We start from the raw sequence: 26,174 nt of genomic DNA on the forward strand, positions 1-26,174 counted from the left end.
TTTAGACTAATATCCACAAAGTTTCAAGAATTTACAACAATTTATCTTTTTGTTACAAGTTGATGATCAGTAAGAAGTGTAGCCACATGTGAAAAAATGGAAAAATCTGAGGTCCGAGCAGTGATAAAATATTTACTCAAGAAAAATCTAACACCGAAAGACATCCACGCAGATATGGTGGGAACTCTTGGAGACTCTAGCCTTTCATATGACCTAGTGAAGAGATGGTGCCGTGAATTTAAATGTGGTCGGCAGACCTGTGAAGATGAGCATGGTGGTGGCACATCTGCAATGGTGACCACACCAGAAATGATTACAAAAGTGCATGACATGATTTTGGCAGACCGGCGAGTAACTATCCGCCATATAGCAGATACATGTGGCAACTCAACTGGCAGTGTGCATTCAATTTTTAATAATCATTTGTTAATGAAAAAGATCTCTGCACGTTGGGTCCCAAGAATGCTGACGGTCGACCAAAAGAGGACACGTGTGACAAGTCAGAACCTGTTACAGACAATAAAGGCTGACAAGCCAAAGTTTCTGAAGAGATTTGTTACAATGGATGAAACGTGGGTTCACCACTTCGATCCCGAAAGTAAACGCCAAAGCATGCAATGGAAACCCCCCCATTCTCCACCCCCAAAGCAATTCAAGGTTCAACCATCGAAGGGCAAAGTGATGGCATCTGTGTTATGGGATACAGAAGGAATTCTTTTGATAGATTATCTCCAACAGGGAAAGGCAATCACAGGTGTTTATTTTGAAACCCTAATTGAAGAATTACGTACTGCCATCAAGGAGAAACGCCGCGGAATTTTGGCCCGTGGTGTGTTGTTCCATTGTGACAATGCTCCCGCCAACGCCTCCCAAGTTGCGGTGGCTGCAATTCATGCAGCAGGGTTCGAAATTGTCCCTCATGCCCCTTATTCTCCAGATCTGGTCCTAGTGACTTCCACCTGTTCCCGAACATGAAGAAACACCTTCGTGGAAAACATTTTGCCAGTGATTCCGAGGTTATGGATGTTGTGAATGCTTGGTTGCAGGACCAACCAAAATGTTCTTTTTCTGCTGGGATTGAAGCACTGGAAGGCCGATTGGAAAAGTGTGTTAATGTTGCAGGGGACTATGTTGAAAAGTGACAGTGATTTGGTTTTCCTACGAGGGTTCCTTCTATGTCAGGGGCAGAGCATGCTGAACCACCCTCGTAGATCCATTAGTGGAATCAGTTGATCAGGCATCTTATATTATTTGCAATTTAATTAACTTACAGTTAGCATTTTTATTAATATTCACTGAGGCTACACATTTCATATTATGAGTTTTGTATGAATATAAAGTTTTCTTATTGGTAAAATCTTTGTTCAAAATAGATTATTAAAAATATTCTCATTGTGAGGAATACCTAAATGTACATTTCAACACTAACCCCCAACATATCCATAATAAAAAATATAACAGTCAGATATAGTGCTTCATTACAAAAAAAACATAATATTGCATACAGAGGGTAACATAAACATACTTTAAGGTTCTTCCAATTCACAGTAGCCAGTTATTTTGAATGATGATTTCTCAGTAATGGAAATGGTGAAAATATATTTTCTTCTTTACAACCTGTACAAATGATACACAAAGAGTATAACTCTACAAGCAAACCAACCTTGAAAACAAAATAAAATTTTCAAAGAAAATAAACTAATCTCAGACTTGTACTTAACCATTACCAATTCTTTATGGTTTTTACATGAAAATAATTTCTATGAAATATCTGGATAACAAATGGGTGTGTGGTAATTCTAACCATAGGCGTGCGTAGACCTTCTAATTAGGGGGGCAAAAGCCTTGATGAAAGTTCAGTCGGGAAAAAAAACCTAATTTTACCCACTGTTTTAGTTTCATTATATATTCATTATATATATATATATATATATATATATATAGTGTGTGTGTGTATGTGTACACATATACCGTGTGTTCATTTTGATCTTCAGCCGAGAGATCGGGAGAAGAGGCGGGCCCTGGCATCGTAGCACAATGTGCTAACCACTCTGCCACAAAGGGCGGCAATCTTCTATTTGAAGTCAAGGGCCGACTAAGGAAGTGAAATAAAGACAATGGCACATCAATACTTATTTGATTTCGAAGACTGTTACGCTAACCAGTTTGCCAATCAAGTTGATTTCTTCATGCCTGTCTGCTCATCAAATTAATCTATTCATCATTCAACCTTCAAAGGTATCAAATTAATAACAATAACAAAACAGAAAACAATTCCATATCAGCTTGACATATTATCATCACCCAGTTAATACATGCTGACCAAATCTACACAAAAGCCTCTTTTGACATTTGTTTTAGGGAAGAACCTTGAAGACTCAAGATTGTCCACTTTCTGGTCCAAAATTCAGGTGCCTTATCAAAGCTGCATAAAGAATGGCTTTTCCTGATAAAAGGCCACTATCACACAATGTATGGTTTCTATCTTACAGCTTTCACTTACTAGTGCCATTGAAAGCATCGGAGTAATCTTTATTCTATAACAGAAAAATCAGATCAGTTGAAGGAATCTATGGCCATCTGTAAAATATGCACAGACTCAAGAGATTTTGAAGCAATTTCTATTTAGAAGCATTTCTAAATCCTTCAAGAAATCAATATCTGCTACAACACTATTTCCTATGTTAACATAGCCTTAATGACTTGTCTTTGAGATGTACCCTCCTCACATACAGAGTAATTTTATTTTTACAGGCAAAATCTATGTTGCAAATTAAAACAATTGAAAGGTTTCTATTTGATGTGAAGCCTCATATGTATATTGAGATTCACTTTATGGCTAAAACTTTTGTTACAAATTGAACAATCGAAAGGTTTGTCCTTGGTGTGAACCCTCTTATGGACAGCAAGATTGCTTTTACTGGCAAAATCTTTGTTGCAAATTGAACAAATTAAAAGTTTCTCTTAGGTATGAAGCCTCATATGCATATTGAGATTAACTTTTTGATTAAAACTTTTGTTGCAAATTGAACAATTGAAAGGTTTCTCGTTGGTGTGAAGCCTCATATGTATATTGAGATTCACTTTATGGCTAAAACTTTTGTTACAAATTGAACAATCGAAAGGTTTGTCCTTGGTGTGAACCCTCTTATGGACAGCAAGATTGCTTTTAATGGCAAAATCTTTGTTGCAAATTGAACAACTGAAAGGTTTCTCTTTGGTGTGGACCCTCGCATGAACAGTAAGACTGCCTTTACTGGAAAAATCTTTGTTGCAAATTGAACAACTGAAAGGTTTCTCCTTGGTGTGAACCTTCACATGAACAGTAAGACTGCCTTTACTGGAAAAATCTTTGTTGCAAATTAAACAACTGAAAGGCTTCTCTTTGGTGTGAAGCCTCATATGTATATGAAGACTCCCTTTCTGGTTAAATCTTTTGTTGCAAATTGAACAACTGAAAGGTTTCTCTTTGGTGTGGACCCTCACATGTACAGCAAGATTGCTTCTGCTGGCAAAATCTTTGTTGCAAATTAAACAACTGAAAGGCTCTTCTTTGGTGTGAAGCCTCATATGTATATTGAGACTCACTTTATGGCTAAAACTTTTGTTGCAAATTGAACAATCGAAAGGTTTCTCCTTGGTGTGAACCCTCACATGGACAGCAAGATTGCTTTTGCAGGCAAAATCTTTGTTGCAAATTAAACAACTGAAAGGCTTCTCTTTGGTGTGAAGCCTCATATGCAAATTGAGATTCTCTTTACGGTTAAACATTTTGTTGCAAATTGAACAATTGAAAGGTTTTTCTTTGGTATGAAGTCTCATATGTATTTTGAGACTCCCTTTTTGATTAAAACTTTTGTTACAAATTGAACATTCAAAAGGTTTCTCTTTGGTGTGGACCCTCACATGTACAGCAAGATTGCTTCTGCTGGCAAAATCTTTGTTGCAAATTAAACAACTGAAAGACCTCTCTTTGGTGTGAAGCCTCATATGGACAGGAAGATTGCATTTATTGGAACCATTTTGGTTGCAAATTGAACAACTGAAAGAGTTCCCTTTGGTGTGAAGCATCATATGATTATTGAGATTCCTTTTTTGGTTAAAACTTTTGTTGCAAACTGAACAATTGAAAAGTTTCTCGATTGTGTTAAATTTCCCATGCACACTAAGATTACTTTCATTAACAAAATCTTTGTCTGAAATTGAACAATTAAGAGTTCTCTTCTTGGTGTGAACCCTTGTATGGGTTATGAAATATCCTTCTGATGAGAAAACTTGGTTGCAGATGTAACATGCATATTTAATTCTCGAGTTTTCATCTTTGCCGTGGCCAATATATTCTGTGTTTTCAAGGGATATTGGTGAAGTTTCAGGTTCAAATGTTCCTTCTCCACTGACATCTTCTCTACTACCTTTTGGCTGCTCTTGTTCAACTAAATTTCCTGCAGATACTGGCAAATGTGTAATTGACCTTGGGGCATCTTGAAGCTGTCCTTCCATGTAGCTCTTGTTCAGGTATCTGAAATAATAGATTGACATACAAATGTAGTTTCACTTCATAAGTATGTAATTAGTGTTACGTGAAGATCATTTATAAGAGAGAATAGTACATAGATTAAACAGTGCATGTGGACATACTTATAAAGATGCAAATATATTATATATTAAACAATAAATTGTAATACCTATATTTTTTACCATCTAGACCAAATGTTTAATGTCAATAAACACCATAATTTGTTTGTGTATCAGGTACCCACTTTATACGATGCTGGGTGGGCACGAGAGCTGCTTGAACAGGTGGATAAAATCCGGTTCTCCCCTGCCAGGGATCAAACCCAGGTCTCTCGCATGGTAGTCAGATACCCTAATGACTGAGCTACTACGGCTCAGTAATACAAAAACAGTAAAATTATTTATTTATTTTGTTTCTTCACTATGAGGTGATTTATATTCCTAACAATAAAATGCGACCTAATCATCAAACATTTTTTTGTGAATAGAGCGCAAACAAACATTATCAAGAAATCCCCTATCTGGAGAATGAGTGTTCTCTACAATGCCTTAGAAAAGCGTAACAAAAATATTGATTTATTCTGTATGTCTTATATGCAATTTAAAAATGCTGTATCTCTGATCCATTATGCAACATGAACTCTTTTAACTGGGCATCAGCCTGTTGAGTTCATTAATGTAAATAAATAAATAAATCACTGTGGAACATCAGTTTTTCATTTTCTCAATAACACACAGATTATTATAATTATGGCATTATATATATTACAAATATAATACGCATATAGTACATAATACATTTTAAATTTACATATAGTATATGTATAATATCAGTGGGGAGCCAAAGGGAGTTAGTGGGGGTCATAACCCTCATTCAATCCATTATGCATAAAAATAAGAATGTCAATGGCAGAAAAAGATGGCCAAATGATGGCTGACTAAAAAAGTATACATAACACCCTTTTAAAATCCTAGGCATCCCACTAAGATAGATAATATGGATAATATATATTGTAAAATATTATAATACATTGTATATTATTACACATCAGCTTATTGTAAAGAATTATGACCTTAATTTTGACATGATTAACTATCAACATGCATTCAAATAAAAAATTAAAAATAAATAAAGAACAAAAAAATTAGTTCCTTCCTGACATTAGCTAAAGAACACCCTTCTCTGTTGCACAGTAATGCAAAATTTGTCTTGCTACTTATTGGCGAATACAGCACTTACAAACTTCTGATTGTGTACAAAGGGTCGCTACTCTAGGACCATGATAAAATTCAAGTATAATCCCCGGTTTTCAAGGCGAACTTTCCAAAAATTCAAGGAGATATTTTCTCTATTTCAACCTTACGTATTACTGCCTCTCAACATCCACACACAAATATCTTAATAATATAAAGGGTCTATGTGATTCAAACATCCAAAAATTATAATTCAATTAAACAGTATACATAATATAATTATAATATTTAATTTAAGATGCAGAGTTTCTATTTACAATCAGAGGCGCAACCACAAATTTTTGTGTGGGCGGGCGGGGAGAAAGTGCCAGGATAAATCTACTAATACTAATAATAATAATAATAATAGTGTTAATAATAATGTTATTATATTATTATTATTATTGATTTGTTTTATTTTACTTCGCTTCTTGTGCCACTTTTGGTTAAATTGCGAAGATGGGGATGAGTGATATGATGAAATTGATGAATGGACAGTCACAAACATCCATGCCCAAGCCGTGATTCGAACCTGCTGGGACCAACATTGTTGTTATTATAATTATTATTATTAGTAGTAGTAGTATCAAGGACGTTATTACCCTCGTAAATTATGCAAAAGGGGGTAGAAGTTGGTGTTAAAGCATCCGATATATGTTTCACATATAGCCTATGCAACATGGAGCAATGTGGACACTAAATTGTGTACATATTTAAAGTTTCTTTAATATATAATTTATAGAACATATATTATTTAAATACATTACACAACGAATTCATCCATCTCACAATAAACCAACAGCAAAAATTATATATATACGTCTCTGAAATGTGCACGCTCCCTTTCCTCAAAACAATTGTTTGTGCATTTAAAACAAAATCAATTAAGACAAGTGTTATCTATCTGTCTGATAATTCCCAATACAATGCATCACGGAGAAGAATGAAATAATGCGAGCGAAGCGATCAAGAAAATTTTTGGATCTAATTTTTTTGCAGGCTGAAATCAATATTGATTTAATAGGGTGCAAATAATTTCACGGGACGCAAAAGCATTATAACTTTTACAACTTTTGTGCCTCCCAAAGGTGTAGTGGTAATATCGTTGCCTTGTGATTTTAGGGGTCACAAGTTCGATATCCAGTGAAGGCACATGGCACAATGGTTCAGATCCCACTTTAAATTGTAGGTCCAATCCTGATTAGCCTTCCTTTGCATAAAGTGGACTTAAAACCACAACTCAATCAATCAATTTTACAACTTTTAACGATTTAGATAGTTCGGTGCCCAGGGCCGACTCCCGCCTCCCCCTACCTATGGTTATAAACTTGATAAGACTAAGAAAATTTTACGAAAATAATTTTCATTTGCATAAAATGTGAATAGGATTTGGATTAATAAAAGTTGTAATTTTTCACGTCTACGGAGAAAAAGTCAAGTAGAATTCACACATAATTTCTGGATTTCAAGGAATTCCCGATGAGTAGCCACCCTGGTACAATAATACAGGGTAAGTCAAAAGTCAGGAACCAAGTGTTACTCACTTTAACATATATTATCTTATTATACAGGTTAATTATAAATGGGTCATCGGGTTTGAATGGACTGCATTAAAAAATATATATAACACATACAATAAAGAACGATACATGAAAATAAACAGAAACTGTCCAGACATACTTTTACAAATGTTCAATGTGACTTCCTTTCATCAGATGACACACATCTATGTGATAGTCTAGTTTGCCCCAAACATGCTCTATAGTGGAACCACAAGCAAAAAAACCTGCGCAGAAGCACATCGCGCCGGCGGGTGCGGGATAGGGCAGGGGGAAGCAACATTCGCGCTGGCTCAAGTCAGCGTTGCCAGGACAAATGATTTCTCGGGAGAATTCCTTAATAAACTATTGCTATGGAACTTCCAACGGCCAGCTTAAAAACACGTTTCCTGCTCATCTTACTTGAACATGGAGGGGAGATGTGGAGTGCAACTCCACTCAGCCGTGAAAAGTGCTGTTTGAACTGTGAAATTATGTCAAACGCTACTCAATTGTGATAGGACATTATTTTATTACTTTTACTACATTACTATTTTTCGATGGCTGTATTTTATCCCACTCTAAACTATATTTCTATTTTAGTTATTTTACGTCACTTTTGTGATTCTATGGGTAAGTACGACAATGTGGATGAATGAAAAACTGATGAAATGGATGATGTGACACAAACACAGTGAAACGTCCTTGCATTACGAGGTAGAAACACTGAGTTCGTAGCATGGGCAAATTATGTTATACATGTATGTGTTTGTGGGGGTGTGGGTGTATTTCTAGCAGATGGGGAGGATGGGTGGCACCCTAGCACAAGCGTTGCTATCTTGAATTATTGAGGAAGACATGCTGTCTAATTCACCAAATATATTTCACATACATAATGCATTTTCTCATTATGGTGCAGGACCCGTGCCCACCCCTATCGATAGCTGTACACCAAACACCAGCAGAAGGCAAATTGATTTCTTATTGTTAGCATTCGACTTGAAAGATTGTGGAAAATCGCCGACAACGAAAGGCAGCACGTTAGCTTCATCTGTGAACACAACTTTCTACCATTTCCTGTCATAAAAATTCCTCGCAAACCCCTTGTGTCGGTGCTGAGAAAGGGCAAATGTGAGGGTGTTTTCCACTCACCCTCTAACCGGAAAATGCGGAAGAGATGAAAGTTGTTGGTCGGTTCCCTCGGGCAGTTTACTTTCTTTTGTTTGAAACATGTCCACTTCTGAAATGGAGATCTTCGGTTTATTTTCGCCAAACACAGGGTTCTGGGTTTAGCACCATTGTTACAAAAGTATCTGTGACGTTTACACCGTAAACAATGCGCGCCACTCCAGCACCACTCCCCTTGCCCCCCCCCTCCCCCAGTGTGCATGCCTATGCTGCCCCTCTGCCCCCAAGAACATCATTCATCCGCTACTATTAGATCATCGGATTTTGTAGCAGATCTTCTGGTTTCCCAAGGAACAATCTCCTGCATTTTTCAAATCTGACCTGGCAACACTGCCCCGAACACCGATAACGGCAGGGAAGTTGTGCGAACGCTTTGGACGGAAGGTTTTTTTTCCTTGTGGTCGAGCTATAGCATATACTTACCAGTAGTTGTAAATGCAGCTGTAATCCGATACACATACACATACACAATGCCCCCAAAGGAAAAAATCACAAACCATTAGGTCAGGAGATCTAGGAGGCAATGGGAAAAGTTCTAAGTCATCTTCAGCACATTGCACAATCCAATGGCATGGGAGTTCTTCGTTCAGGTAGTGACACATCTCAGTGTGCCAATGGGACACTCGAAGTTATTGGAATCCTTATTCACTTGTGGAAACAACCACAACTGCTGCATATCGAGGAATGACACACCCGTCACAGTGTTCTCTGTGAAGAAAAGGAACCGTGCACATTTGGTTTAGACACTGCAGCAAACACATTCACTTTTGGGGAATTTCGTTCATGTTGCACTGTAGCATGAGGTTGTTCAGTACCCAGATATGAACATTATGGCGATTAACCTTGCTACTCAAATGGAATGTCGCCTCGACACTAAACAGCAGAAGCTCAAGAAAACCATCATCCTCCATAGCATCCTGCATGGAACTACAAATTTCATATCGTTGGACGAGGTCGTCTAGTTGTAATATTTGCAATAAGTGTATGCAGTATGGTTTCAGTTGCAAAATCTTCCAGACAGTTGGCTGCGGAATATCAAGTTCCCGACTGGCACAGTATGTTGACTACTGTGGGCTACGTACAAAACTCGCCCTAACTCGCTTGACTGTTTCATCAGAAATGATTGGACGTCTTGTGCTTTTACCTTTACACAGGCAAGCAGTTTCCTTAAACTGCCGATGACATCGCAGAATGCTTTGGTGACATGGTGGTGCTGTCTCTGGAATGCATGCTGTACGGTAACAATGCAAAAATACTCCTCTTATTCCAAAACACAGAAGGCTTTCTGCTGCATAGACGCCATTTTGGAAACTAGGTTTGTGCTGCCTTCTGTCAGCAGGCACCAAGGTTACAAATATGAGAAATTAAACTTTCAGGTGTGTTCTTTCATTTCATAATTAGCACACACATATCATATTAGTTCTGGAAATATTTCACTTTAAAAACTGATGAATCATTTATAAATACCATGTATAAAAATACTTGCTATCATCCATAAATATAACCTGCTTCCAAAACTATTGTGATTTATTTCCATGATTTGCAGCGAAGTGCAGGTGTTTTTTACTGTTAGCTGGATTGACTTAAAATTTCTTATGAGCTACTCAACCATGATACCCCATGTTATTGTATACAGTCCTCACTGTGATTGCAGATACATTTACGCTTCATTTTCCAAGTTTTGCAGCTATTGTCAGAGCACTCATTTTAGTGTTTTGTTTCATTCTATGCACTATGGAACAATTGTCATGGTCACCCACTTCTGCATTTGTTCTTCACCATTTTACTCCTTCCAAAGTGGTGAATTATTGTCTGAATGGTTTACCGGAGTCTGTTGACAAATCCTGCGATTTGCCCGTACACCTTTACATTCATTATTCCATTTAATAATTAGCTTTCGCTCACTTTCAGTTGTCTCTTTCGCATTGCATTTCATCACGATCGATTTTGCCATCTGTCTGGTGGCTTCGTCAAGTGTACTGTCTTGCTGCGGGTGGCGTGGTTCCTCCTTCTTCCGATTGTGCTTGTGGTGGTGCTAGTTGACGTGGTCCTTTCACTTTCTGCCATTTTGGTGTGGGTGTAGTGCTTCCTTCTTTTGGTGAGCATCAAGGTTTTGGCATCGTAAGTATTGGTTCTCGGTCTTGTCATCTGCTTCCGTGAAATGGCGATTGTTCGCATACGCAGGCTTAAGGCCTTTTTCCTTCCCACTTCCATTATCCAATGGTTTTAAGAACCACAAAATGAAAAGAATACTAAGTAATGCACAGAAAATTATCAACAGAGAGACAAACATAGATAAGAATGAGGAAACAATGAGGGGGGGAAGAAAAAAGTACGGAGAAAGTTGGTTTTGCAGGGATTCCGTACGTTAAAGGGGTATCAGAAAAAATTGAGAAAACAGTAAGAGAATATGGAATTAGATGTGGAATGGATGCCCTTCGAAATATAGAGAAACATTTCAACAAATATAAAAAAGGAGTTAAAGGAAATGGAAACCCCAAGGAATCTAAAGGCGTATAAAGAATTAAATATGAATGAGGCAAAGAGTATATCGGACAAACTGGAAGAAGCATGCGTAAAAGATGGGGGGAACATGAGGACGACATTAGAGAAGGAGTCAACAAAACAGGATTATCCGAACATATAATCATGAGCGGGCATAAAATCATAAAGAAAGAGGTTATTAGAAAAGAAGACAAAACATTGAATAGAAACGTCTACGAGACTGTGAACATTTGTACGGGGAGAAATATAAAACTAAACAGAGATGATGGTAATTTAGAGGAAGGATGGGTAAAACTTTTTAAAAAATGGGACAGAACAATGAAAAAAAGATCGAAAGATATGATTCCATGTTACTCTGGAAGTGGTCCGAGTGGCCAGGGTGGAACGAGAGTTCAAGTTGGAATGGTGACATAATGGAAAGGAAAGTGGAACAGGGAAGGAGGGGAAATAACTTTCACAACTCCTCGAACTGGAGTTGATCGCTAGTGCTGGCTGAGCAACAGAACATGTTTTACCAATTTTATAGAACCCCGGTTTTAAGAGGTCTTGTGGGGAATGGGGAACTTTTTTAAAAATGGAATTTTTAACTGGTGGTTTTTAGACAGGAATGTTGGCAGTGATTATTTCAAGTGTTCCTTAACCAAACCTCTAACCTAATCCATTTTTACACTTTGTGACACGGCATAATGATTAGTACCTAAAGAAAATAAGAACCTCAAAAAGGGGGCAGTCTTACTCTGAAACGTTTTCAAAACTTCATACTCACTCATGTAAGTAAGTACAATTTTGTACTAATTAAGTATAGATTATACTATACAGTGAGTAACACACACTACATGCAAATATGTTAACTGATTAAGCTTTGGACTCCAAGAATAGCTTCATAATGTGATATGTAAAACTACTGTATCACAAAAACGTCTGGCACATATGATGTAAAAAATCTACAGTGACAAACCGTGAAAGGTAAAATATGGGTATTTGAATTTGAAAGATCCATCTATAATTTTGGGTGCAGAATCGTATCAAATTCTGAAATTTCTTTTACACTATCGGTTGAGAATTACTCGACACAAATGATTTTCCAGAATATATATATATATATAAAATGACAAACTACCAACCACATTATTAGCTGTAAAATGAAGTGAGAAACGCATCCAGAAGACCGAACATCATAGTCTAATCAGCCAGAAATCAGCAGTCATTTCAGGGGAAGGGGGAAGTGAACCAACGATATGAGAAATGGTACAAAAAAAATTATTCAAAATGAAGTGCCAATATCAGATTTTGTCTCAGCCTAAATGTCAAATATGAATAACAATAAATGTTATTGGACTTGCAGCTTACATGTGGCTGTTTACGCCCAGCTACATGTCAAATTTTTGCAAATCTCGTTGCAAGGTTGATATCTACAGGTTTGTGTCCAGATGCATTGTGGTACTTTGTGCTGATAACAGAAGTATCCGAGGTTCACGTTGTTACAATATGGCTAAAACACGGACAATCACAGTAACAACGTAATGATGAATCAGTAACGAATATACTGCCTTGTTCACAGTTGCAAACTATTACATGTGTATCCGGTGCATAGATAAACACAGTTGTCAGAGAGCTTGTATTACTACTACTTATATCCCTGTATTTTCAACCATTTTTGCCACTTGCCTCATAATGCCCTGAATATACATTATATTATGTGTTGCTTACCTTTTGAATTTTGAGTTCCTTCATTTCTATTTTGTCATCTGTTCAGTTTCTCACAGACAACTAGTATCAGAAGGACAAAGTGGATAGACTAAATTGTAGATGCCAACTTGGTAACTAGATTTGCAAATATTTGACATGCTAGCAGAGACAAAATTCGATATGACCACTTCCACTTGAATTCTATTTTCTTTCTATCATTTTTCGTATCGTTTGTTTACTTCCTGTTAAGCTACAGAACATGTTTTCTCATTTTGTTTTACGGTACATAATGTGGCTGATTTTAGCTGTCATTTTTCACAGAATATGTGTTCCTTGCAACCCTGTAATGCATCGCTTCACGACGGGATATGACATCAGAAATGCTATCAAATGTTGTGTTGGGTTGCCAGCACTCAGGCACCGAAACTACGCTCCAACGAGAAAATGTTACGAAGAAAATTTGTTTGTTTTGATGTCCTCTATAAGTTTCCGTGGTCCGTGGGCACCATTAAAATGACATCCTGTGTATGTGTGTGTGTGTGTGTGTGTATATATATATATATATATATATATATATATATATAACACAGTAATCTGCTAGAAGTGTGCAGTAATATCAATGATAAAACATACAATATAGTGCCATAACTTTTTTATTATAAAAATAAAATTACATCCCAAAAGTAAAATAAAATTAAACATATTTTTTCAGTATTCTTCATGTTCGTTTCATAATGTGGTACTGAATGCTCAAGCCTAAATAGAAATTGTAAGTTTCCTGATCAAGCGCAGTTACATGTAAAATATAATACACAATTTTTTATCACAAAATTCTCCCATCCAAACACAATTATGCTATTTGACACAAAAATGAAAATTTACATTCACAAAATCGCACAACAGATTGAAGTATTAAAAAGAAGAAACTGCTCTGAGGCATCACATAATGAACTCAAGTTCTTGAACAATCAAACACACAAAAAATAATAAATGAGGATATGAAACATTTTTCAGTAAAACTTTTAATTAATCCTACATTAAAATAAAATTTATTTACACAGATGATGACAATATTCCAAATAATATACAAGATAGTATTTTAAAAAGTGCAATGCAATTTTCCAAGCATGGATTTTTCTATGATGTTGCATAACTGGTTTAAATTTTTTTGTGAACACTAAAAAATGTCTCAACAATATACAAATTTAAGTTTAAAGTTATAACACACAGTTATTTTTCTTAGTGCATATGTTGATACCAGACTGCAGTTTCAGTTCTCTTTGACGAGGTAAATATATTCTATATAACTTGAACCTGACAAATTGTGTGATACTCTGCCACATGTCTTATTTAGATGAATGTGAACTTGTTGGTATGGTATATGCTGCTGAGTTAATGCGGAGTGGATTCTTCTTGATATGGACCCTCATATGCAGGCTACAACTTCATTTTGTGGTAAAACTTGAGTTTCTATTAAAATAATTAATAAGCTTCTCTTTTGTTTGAGCACTTTCCTTTGTTGATTAAAATTTCATTGCAGTCAGAACATATAAGCTGCTTACTGTCCGAGTACAAAATATTGCATCCTCTCTATACAAAATTTATTCCATGGGAGAAAAAAATCAAATGTACCTCACTGAAAAACCAAAAGTATCTGTACTGAGGCAAAAGTAAGGCCAGTAACTTTAACACTGTCAGTTCTTATTCTGACAAAAAAATTTAAGTGTAATTTCTCTTCCATTTTTTAAGCCAAATTCAATTGCATGTAACTTCTTGCAAACCTATCATAAAAATATGACATTTTGTGTGATTTATGTGGAAATATGTCAGTCACATGTAACGTTGCTATCATTTGTGGAACAGCCACAATTATAATGTTGAAATCTCAGTAATGCTCAGTGAAGTTGTAATGCAACACATATCAAAATGATGGTCATGGAAATAAATATCAAATTTCCACATTGTGAAAATTGAAAGAAAATATAAAATCCAATATCCAATATGGTAACTACGTGTTCAAGAACTGAGAAATGTGACCATTCTTTTCTGTGCAGTGTTGCCTCCTATTAAATATTAAATGTCTGTGAAGTCAAATGGAGGACACATTTCAGTTCACTGCACATAAAACTGGAGTTAGTCTCTAGACAAAAAAACAAAAGGCAACAATTGGGCTGTTTCCAAAGTAAATCAGGACCAGAGGCTATCAGCAGGAAAGAGAATGTGAAGTAAACTTAAGTCCTTTCTTCAAATGTTAATAACTTTCAATAAAAATCAGATAGGAGGAATACACATTTACCTTGAAATAAGATAGCTGTTAGCATTCTTATCCAAATTTGGACTTCACAGGTTTTTACAGTAAACCCCAACGTGCTTTTAATTAATACACCGTAATGACAAACAAATTGTAGCAAAATATAAGGGTCATTTAACATTGTCCAAGACATCTGTGAATAAGAAAATAGAAATAGCTGGAGAATGATGAAACTGGCAGGTGATGTAACTTCATCCTTCGTGAGTATTGCACGTTTGCCCCAAAGTATTTGGAGCATGCACAGGAGTGTTTGCAAAATTGGTGGCAAGTAGTATGTCTGTAGCTGTGGAGCAGTGGTGTATGATCAAATTCCTTGTGAAGGAGAACCTGAAGCCAGCTGAAATTTTGAGAAGAAGCACAGTATGGGGAAACAATGTCATGGTAAAGAATGCATGAATGACAACAATTTGGTGAAGAACGCTAAGTCCACTTTATGCACAGTAAGGCTAATTGGGATTGATGGCAAATTTGACAGCAACAACTCTCCGAAAGGGTTTTGCCCCTTGTTCTTACACTCTGGACTTAGCCCTCAGTGATTATCAGATTTGTTTGAGCCACTTAAAGAACACGAGAGGGAAGAAATTAAAGAGAGATGAAGCACTGACAAAAGATGTCCTTCAGCATCTACATCAGTCAACTTCCTTCTGTGCCAAAGGACTCAGGGAACTGAAACAATGATGGCAGTGGTGCCCAGATGCTCAAGTGGATACCTTTGAAACACTCACATAGTTTGGTGCTTGTAGGACTTTCCAAATTTTTCCTAGAAATAAAAGTGTCAGTAAACCTTGAATGTCCCTTGCACACTTTTTTTCCTACAGTTTGCTAGATAACTTGATGTGGTAAGGCTAAATTGAAAATATTTTTGAAAACAGTATAAAAGTCACCTGTTGAAGTGAACAAGACTTGCAATGTCAGTGAAGGGTGTCTACTGAAAACACAAATCCAAAATTCTTGATTTTTTCATTACCTTTATTTCCTTTTTCTTGACCTTTTTTCATTAACACTTATTTAATTGCTCCATACTAAGGTATAGTATGAAATTAAGAAACTATTTATTTTTATTCAATGAAAAATGCCTACCACAAGGCTGGTTAAGATGAAAAATGAAGCAGTACTTTAACAAGACTTGCTTTAATTATTAATGAATGTAAAAATTAATGCTTCATCCTCGATGGGGAATGGCCACATTACTTCATTTAAATTTTTTACAAAAATTCATGCATATAAGAACGTAATTATAAATAAACTAAGTGAAAAAAATCTCATCTTAATCACAACTCAATAATATTTTAGATTTCAAAAAATTCAATTTCATCAAATCCCAGTTCAGGTATATAACAATGTAAATTTACTGTACTGTAAAAAAAAAATAGAAAAAAATATTGACCACATGTTTATTTTTTTTACTTTTTCTTGAGTTTCTTGGCCTACGTGTTGACTTCTTGATGTTTTCTTGACTTTCTTGACTGGTAGATACTCTGCAGTGACAGAAATAAATGTGTTACGAGGACTATTAGAGAAGTAATAACTTTTCTTGCTTCTGTTGTTTCATTGTCCATGTACAAACAGAAGATAGCAAATTGGAAGACACCAACTCTCAAAGGGATTGGAAATCATCCCCCCAGTCAATCCTTCCAAATGAAACTAACTTGGAAATCTGATTTGCAGTAGTATCCTGATCAATATGTTGTAAAAATCAAATGATGGTTTTAATATCCAACAGAGGGTACCCAGGATTCCAAGCAAATAAGAAACCTGTTATACCACTTGTTCTAGCCTGTGTATAATAACTGTTGCAGCTAACAGATTTTATGGCTTTATCCTCAGCATACTGTCTCCTGAGAATCTACTCATTCGATATCTCCTGCAAAGTCTGCTTTAAATGAGTTCTTGTAGAGGCTTGAATGTGCTAAACATTACTTCTTTGTGGGAAACATGTGTTTGCAGAAGTTACTCATGTATGGTTGGTCAATATTAATGGCATTTAAAAAACAAAACAAAAAATACACTCAAGATGAATGTTACCATGTTTGTGCAAGGAAGCCTTCAAAGTGAATAATTTGTCACATAATCAGAATTTAAATGGTCTTACTTGAGTATGAACCCTAATATGTACAATGTGAGACAAAAGTCCAGCACCACCCTTTTAATTTGAAAACAGCTTGATGACCATGTCATACAGTTTTCATTTAAATTACTATTTAGTTGGTGCATTATGAAACTTCGGATATGGATAATGGGGGTGGGGGCACACCAGATGGGATCAGTATGGATCATGGTGACCATCTTGAAAGCCGCCACTTTGGAATTGCCTCAAGATTTTTAATTCGGAAAGGGTCATGTGACATGCAATTTAAGATGTGCATTTTATCATAAACAAGAATATGTAGTTATTTTTCCTCAACTTTATTTGGTGAGGATATTTTGACAGTTGAAGTTCACATTTGACATAATGAAATGGGTTGTTATTTATTCATTCTAGGTGATGTAACATGGCACTAGCCTTCCAAGAATGGATGGAAATTGTTGTGATAAATGGGGAGCGCAGTGTCAGGGTCGTCACAGAGGATTTCAACACCCGGCATACATAGAGAGACGACATCTCACATACTACAGTGTTGGGTGTGTTGCTGTTGCAGAAGTTTAAAGAGACAGGATCCGTGCATGACAGATGATGTACTGCATGGCTGAGGACCAGTACCGATGAGGAAGCAGCAACAGCAATCGTGGCATCCTTAGTCAAGAGCCCAAAACACAGTACCCAACATTTGGCATCAGTGTCAGGAGTGTCAGAGATCCATTCTCTGGGTGTTGCATTCGAACAAGTGGCACCCCCCTACAAATTTGAAATGTAGCAGAACCCACTGAGTGGCCACCCTCTTTTCTGCACCTGAGGCTCCCTTACACTTGGGGTCATCTTAAAGCCATGATTTATCAAGACAAAATCAAATTTTATGCACAGGAAGGCTAATCGGGACTGGACTTTCAGTTTAAAGTGGAATCCAAACCACTATGAGCCTCCACCAGGTATCGAACCCGGGAACCCTTGATAACAAGGCGACGACAGCATGGAAAGGCCAAAACACATAGAGCTTATCTTGTAGGATGACAAATTTCAACTTCAACTGTCAAAATAGCCTCACAAAATAAAGTAAGGAGGAAAATAACTGCACATTCTTCTTTGAGAAAATGCACATCTTAAATAATGTGCCACATGACTCGCTTCCCATTTGAAAATCTGGAGGAAATTCCAAAATGGCAGCTTTCAAGATGACTGCCCTGATGCATACTGGTCCCATCTGGTGTGTTTCACACCTGAAGTTTCATCATCCTCCGTCAAGCCGCTTTCAAATTAAAAGGGTGGTGCAGGACTTTTGCCTCACCCTGTATATCAACTGAGAATTTATGGGTAAAATCTTGGTTGCAAATTGAACAATGAAAAGGTTTCTTTTGATGTGAAACATGTAATATACAATAAAGACCCTTTAGAGGTAAAACTCTTGTTGCAAATCAAAGAATTAAAAGGATTCTCATAAATGTAAACCCTTGCTTACCAATTTTTTTTTGGGGAGGGTGAAGGGGCAAAATCTTTCTTACAAATTGAACAATTAAAACACAACTCTTGCATGTGAACCTTTTATATGCACAATAAGATCTCCTTTATGATTGAAAGTTTTCTTACAAATTTAATAAATAATAGGTTTCTCTTATGTGCTCACTAATATATGCTTTATGATTGCAATATTGTTGCAAATTAAACCATTAAGACTTATCTCCAGTGTGAACCAACATATCCTGATTTCTTTTTTGGGGAACCTCTTGTTGAAAATTGATCAATTAAATGGTTCCTCTTCCCATACTCTCATTGACATATTTTTCAACTGAAACTTTTGTTCCAAACCAAACAAAAGGCTTCTCTCTGGTGTGAACATTTGGCAAAACGTTTTCTTGCAAATTGAACAATTAAAAAGGCTTCTTTTGCATGTGAACCTTCATGCGTATGGTCCTTAAGATTCTATTTCCGACGAAAATGTTTGCCGCAAACTGAACAAATAAAAAAAATCATCTTACGTGTGAACCATCATATGCTAAATAAAATTTCCTTTAAGATTAAATCTTTTGCTGTAATTTGAACAATTAAAAGGCTCCTCTTGCATGTGAATACTCATATGCCTACTTAGATATCCTTTACGATTGAAACCTTTGCTGCAAATTGAACAATTAAAAGGTTTCTGTTGAGTGTGAACCTACATATACATATGTACACTAAGATCTCTTTTATGATTGAAGCCTCTGTTGCAAATTGAATAATTAAAAAGTATCTCTTGTGTGTGAACCCTCATATGCACACTAAGATTTTCATTATGGCTGAAAATTTTGTTGCAAATTGAACAATTAAAAGGGTTCTCTTGTGTGTGAACCTTCATGTGCTCACTAAGATATTTTTTGCGAATGAAACTTTTGTTGTAATTTGAACAATTACACGGCTTCTCTTGTGTGTGAACCTTCATGTGCTCACTAAGATATTTTCTGCGAATGAAAATTTTGTTCCAAATTGAACAATTAAAAGTTTCTCTTGTGTGTGAACCCTCATATGCACACTAGGGATGGCCAAACGGATCCGGATCCGAAAAATCCGGATCCATCCGGATCCGGATACAGGTCCAAAAGTTACGGATCTGGATTCGGATCCGAAAATTCCGGATCCGGATCTGAAAGTTTCGGATCTGTATCCGGATCCGAGAGTTCCAGATCCGTAAATTTCGGATCCGGATCCGGGTCTGAAAGTTCCAGGTCCGAAAGTTTTGGATCTGGATCCGGATCCGAAAATCCGGATCCAAATCGGATCCAGAACTATCTCAATCCCATTATAATATTACCACACCTTAAAAGGTATTATGATCTTCGATTACAAAGAAATTTTTCTTTAGTTAGTCCTACAAGAATTTTTTTCAAGTGTTGTTCCTAAAATACTTTGCTACGCATCGGCTAACACACTCGTGCACAAAAATAATCTTACTTGTTTAACATAAAATGTCAGAGGTGATTTTGTAAATGCTATTGAAACGAATATGTATTCATTCGAATGTATTGGTAATGAAAACACACATAAATGTGAGACATTCCATTCCAGGATGAAACCTTTAACACACATAAGAATATAGAAATGTTATACAAAAATTATACAATTGTTCTACAGTTACAGGTTTACAAATTAAAATAAAACATTATAATATATGCAGTGTTATATAATTACAAAGTGTAAGACTGACAAGGGAGGTTATCTAAGTGTTCCCCTCCGATTTCCACGAAACTTGGCAGGCGTATAGTCGGGCCCAAAGGAAGAAATACGTGTTTTTTTTTTTGTTTCAGCTAATAAACGGTTTTAGGGTTAAAACCACCTCAAATGTCAAGATGAGGACAAATTGAAGTGAGGATCTGACCCCTGTGTCCCCCTCCGATTTCCATTAAACTTGGCACGTGTATAGTGGGGCCCAATGGAAGAAATACGTGGTTTTTTTTGTTTAAGCTAAAAAACGGTTTTAGGGGGCAAAACCCCCTCAAATGTCAAGATGAGGACAAATTGAAGTGAGGATCCGACCCCTGTGTCCCCCTCAGTTTTCCATGATACTTGGCAGGTGTGTGTATAAACGGGCCCAGAGGAAGAAATACGTGTTTTTTTTTGTTTCGGCTAAAAAACTGTTTTAGGGGGCAACCCCCCCTCAAATGTCAATATGAGGACAAATGTAAGTGGGCATTTGACCTATGTGTCCCCCTCCGATTTCCATGAAACTTGGCAAGTGTATAGTGGGGCCCAAAGGAAGAAATACGTGTTTTTTTTGTTTCAGCTAAAAAATGGTTTTACAGGGCAAAACCCACTCAATTGTCAAGATGAGGACAAATTGAAGTGGGGATCTGACCCCTGTGTCCCCCTCCGATTTCCATGAAACTTGCCAGGTGTGTGTATAAACGGGCGCAAATGAAGAACTACGTGTTTTTTTTGTTTCGGCTAAAAATCTGTTCTAGGGGGCAACCTCCCTTCAAATGTCAAGATGAGGACAAATTGAAGTGGGGATCTGACCCCTGTGTTCCCCTCCGATTTTCATGAAACTTCGCAGGTGTATAGAGGGGCCCAAAGAAAGAAATACGTGTTGTTTTTGTTTCAGCTAAGAATCTGTTTTAGGGGGCAAAACCCGCCTCAAAAGTCAAGATGAGGACAAATTGACATGGGGATTATCTGACACCTGTCCCCCCCTCCGATTCCCATGAAATTTGACAGGTGAAAGAGAGGCCCTATGCCCCCTGTTTCTTCCTATGCCATATTTACGTGGTTTCGTGGTCAGATCCCCACTTCAATTTCTCCTCATCTTGACATTTGAGGAGGGGGGGGGGCTCTATACACCTGCCAAGTTTCATGGAAATCAAAGGGGGAAACTTAGACCTCCCTTGTAAGTGTATTAATTAATTACAAATCGCGCACGCGCGCACACACCATATATGTGTGTGTATGTATATTATATACGTATATATGTGTATTTTAGCAGGTAACAATATGGTATAAGCATATTCTTACTTTCCAAAGAAGCGCATGTGGGATGGCAAAACGGATCCGGATCCGAAAATTCTGTATCCGGATCTGAAAATTCCGGATCTGCGGATCCGAAAATCTTTTGGATCCGGATCCTTAGGATCCGGAATCAACAGGATCCGGATTTCGGATCCGCTAGAATCTGGATCTGGCCATCCCTAATGCACACTAAGATTTTCTTTATGGTTGAAAATTTTGTTGCAAATTAAACAATTAAAAGTCTTCTCTTTTGTGTGAACCTTCATGTGCTCACTAAGATCCCTTTTGCGAATGCAACTTTTGTTGCAAATTGAACAATTAAAACGTTTCTCTTGTGTGTGGAGAGTCATATGCTATTAAGATGTTCTTTATGATTGAAACTTTTGCTGCAAATTGAACAATTAAAAAGTATATCTTGTGTGTGAACAATCAAATGCATAGTAAGATTTCCTTTATTGTTGAAACTTTTGTTGCAAATTGAACAATTAAAAGGCTTCTCTTGTGTGTGAACCCTCATATGCACACTAAAATTTCCTTTATGGTTGAAAATTTTGTTTTCAAATTGAACAATTAAAAGGCTTCTCTTGTGTGTGAACCCTCATGTGGTCATTAAGATATTTTTTTGTGAATGAAACCTTTGTTGCAAATTGAACAATTAAAAGGCTTCTCTTGTGTGAACCTTCATGTGCTCACTACGATATTTTTTGCGAATGAAACTTTTGTTGCAAATTGAACAATTAAAAGGCTTCTCTTGTGTGTGAACCTTCATATGCACACTAAGATTTCCTTTATGGTTGAAAATTTTGTTGCAAATTGAACAATTAAAAGTCTTCTCTTTTGTGTGAACATTCATGTGCTCACTAAGATCTTTTTTTGCGAATGGAACTTTTGTTGCAAATTGAACAATTAAAACGTTTCTCTTGTGTGTGGAGAGTCATATGCCTATTAAGATTTCCTTTATGGTTGAAAATTTTGTTGCAAATTGAACAATTAAAAGGCTTCTCTTGTGTGTGAACCTTCATGAGGTCACTAAGATATTTTTTGCGAATGAAACTTTTGTTGCAAAATTGAACAATTAAAATGCTTCTCTTGTGTGTGAATCTTCATATGCTCACTAACATATCCTTTATGATTGAAACTTTTGTTGCAAATTGAACATTACAAAGTTTATCTTGTGTGTGAACCCTCATATGCACACTAAGATTTCCTTTATGGTTGAAAATTTTGTTGCAAATTGAACAATTAAAAGGTCTCGTGTGTGTGTGAACCCTCATATGTGCTCTAAGAGTTCCTTTCTGATTGAAACCTTGGTTGCAAATTGAACAATTAAAAGACTTCTCTTGTGTGTGAACCTTCATGTGCTCACTACGATACCTTTTTCGAATGCAACTTTTCTTGCAAATTGAACAATTAAAAGGCCTCTGTTGTGTGTGAACCTACATGTGCTCACTAAGATCCCTTTTGCGAATGCAACTTTTGTTGCAAATTGAACAATTAAAAGGCTTATCTTGTGTGTGAGCCTTCATATGCTCACTAAGATATTTTTTGCGAATGAAACTTTTGTTCCAAATTGAACAATTAAAAGGCTTCTTTTGTGTGTGAACCTTCATGTGGTCACTAAGATATTTTTTGCGAATGAAACTTTTGTTGCAAAATTGAACAATTAAAATGCTTATCTTGTGTGTGAATCTTCATGTGCTCACTAACATATCCTTTATGATTGAAACTTTTGTTGCAAATTGAACATTTCAAAGTTTCTCTTGTGTGTGAACCCTCATATGCACACTAAGATTTCCTTTATGGTTGAAAATTTTGTTGCAAATTGAACAATTAAAAGGTCTCGTGTGTGTGAACCCTCATATGTGCTCTAAGAGTTCCTTTCTCATTGAAACCTTTGTTGCATATTGAACAATTAAAAGGCTCTCTCCACGTGAAAGACGCCCTACCGACTAGACCTCCACGTCCTCTCGCATTTGTTTTCCACCTTGAACTTTTAAGCTAGAAGACTCAAGATTCATCTGCCCTCCCCCCCCCCCCTTGTTCGGAGTCGTTGAATCGATGCAATGTATTGTAGAAGGAAAGAATAGATTTAAAATTAACCTGTTCTCTGCCCCTCCCCCCTTCCCTTTCCATTAGGGTATGCTGGGTTTATTGTCTCACACTGAAGCTGCGAGTTCATAGGGGGATAATTCCACCTTACGCTTGATTTGCGGAGGCATGTCTGTGATTATTATCTGCATGTAGATTTTTCTGTCACATGCTTCTTGCTGGTAGCTAAAACTTGAGTCCACGTTCATTTAACATGTGCATTTTTTCAAAACAAAACATAAGTTGGAAAATAATAGTGTCTCATTTTTAGCAAGTGACTGGGGGAGGGGGCAAAAGGACTATCTTACCCCCCTCGATGATAAGTGGGGGGCAAGTCACCCTCCTGTCCCCTGGTTCCGACGTCCCTCATTGGCCCAGTGCGACAAATATATATATAGCAACCATCGTGTTTTGGGGCGACAAATGTGGATATAGTGCCACCAGGGGAACAAACAATACTCTAGCAAGAAGCTACCCCCTTGCCAGAAGGAAAAGGTTAAGATTTTGAATCGACTATTCAACTTCCCTAATCTTCTATATATACACAATGTATGTTGGTTATGTCAATCCTTGAGTTTACTGTATTTCTTTATGCTTTTCTATAATTTATTTACAACCATTTAATCGCTACTCAATCGCTGTTACTTGTTTTATTTGGTTTTAATCACTTCCTAAGTCCTTCTAATTGATCAGTGATCTGATTTCCATTTCGCCGCTTGTTCTGCCATCTATCATCGTCTTCACCAACTATTTCTAATACATTTACCGTTAGCTCCACTCATCCCGGCATGTAACAGTGTGTTGCATACTTTCCAAGCTGCGTTGCATCAACATTTTGAATGATGATGTAATTCAAGTGAAGTGCTAAAGAATTATATTTGGAGTTCGGGTAATGACGGTAAAGGGGTTATTAATTCTCTTGACATTAAATATTATTTGTACTTTCTAAGGATAGATGTTTGTTCACACAATCAAAAAGATAATTTGTGAAAAGTCAGATATCAGATTTCACATTTTACCAAAACCCTAACGTTAATTTGATAGTCCTGCAAAAAACATTAATTCGGAAATTCACTGCACTTGAAACAATTCAGATCAATCAAGGGATCAAGAATGGCTACTGGAGTAGTTGCAGCTTTCCACTAATGGTCTCCGCTTGCATGTCTTAACCTGTTCAGACAATCCTATCTTTTACATATCTTTTCATTCATATAAGAGGGGATCAACTGAAACCTTTTCAGTGGTCATAATTCGTGAAATAAATTTTATTTCGAGCTGAAACTCGTACACTGTCTAGAGGCGTTTATGGTTAGCGCTCAGGAAAAATATTGTTCAGAAGAAGTCACCATGAGCGTTGAGACACTTGTCCCACTGTGTCACTAACTTACAAATGTCGTTCATGTAAAATTGCAAAGGCTGAATCTCAAACCAATCACGCACAGCATCCTGAACTTCAGCGTCAGACTGAAATCTCTGACCTTTCAAAGCCTTCTTTAGAGTTTAACTCGTTCGCTATGGATCGAATACTCATGCGTCTATCTGCAGATATTGCCGCATTCACCTTTTCACACATGTCTTCTGTGGCAACAACATGGGCTTGACCAGGACGGGGATAATCAGTGGTTTGTTCACGCCCCTTCCGAAACATTCTTGCCCAGTCCACCACTGTTGTTTTGGACACGCATGCATCACCATACATGTCTTTCATACGCCGGTACACTTCAGCTGGTTGACAACCTTCGGCACTCAGAAACTGGATGACAGCACGATGGTCCTGTTCGGATGGATTGGGGATGTTGAATGCCATCTTTCACTCGTTATACCTGCAAAACGGAAACACGTATGAACAACATTCCTACACCCAACACACAGGGACATTAGCCATTACACACTATTGGACAAACAATATCCTCCTACACACTATACCAATAATACATGGAACGAATGGGTTTCAGTTGATCACCCCTTGTATAATGGCGGTAGGGCCCCACACATTCTCGATCTTGGCTATTTTGGAGGTGATGTGATCAGCATCATGCTCCCACTCACTGCAACCCACTGATTAGCATCATGCTCCAGCCAACTTTACCCCCAGGTACCCATTGGTTGGAAGCTGGCTGAGCTTCCGAACCACTTTATGCGTGACAAGACCAGAAAAATTACGACATTAGATCACTGACTCCCGTGTGGCAGTCAGACACTCTACCGCAGCTCTTACCCATACATGTTTATACAATATATTTCAAAGACCATCATTGACAATTTTCACAAAATTGGTGTGCACATCTACATAACATCAAGCAATTACGATAGTGACTGCTAAACGTTGTCCACCTCTTTCTCTGAATTTATGCAACAAGATATGCTTAGTATATTTAGGACTAACCATTAGATTTGTAATTTGTCATTTTCATGCACCAAGATATATGACAAAAATAAATTGAAAAAAGAAAAAAAATCGATTAATATATCCTTTCTACAACTCTGTTTATGAGTAGCGTATAAAATGTCACATGAAATGAGGATGCAAATGTAAATA

General features: G+C 36.9%; 1 protein-coding gene across 1 annotated transcript in view; it reads right to left on the minus strand.

The window, feature by feature from the left end:
- Nucleotides 1–1,975: 1,975 nt before the first annotated feature.
- The window catches only part of LOC145999619 (uncharacterized), an 87,197-nt gene continuing 62,998 nt past the window's right edge, over nucleotides 1,976–26,174 (minus strand). The window contains exon 4 of the mRNA XM_083136704.1: nucleotides 1,976–4,519. Within this exon, the coding sequence (XP_082992830.1) occupies nucleotides 2,965–4,519 (1,555 nt within the window). The 3' untranslated portion in view covers nucleotides 1,976–2,964. The remainder of the gene's footprint in view (nucleotides 4,520–26,174) is intronic.

The sequence above is a fragment of the Lepisma saccharinum genome, chromosome 15, assembly GCF_977018435.1.
Source record: "Lepisma saccharinum chromosome 15, izLepSacc3.1, whole genome shotgun sequence".
Taxonomy (NCBI): domain Eukaryota; kingdom Metazoa; phylum Arthropoda; class Insecta; order Zygentoma; family Lepismatidae; genus Lepisma; species Lepisma saccharinum.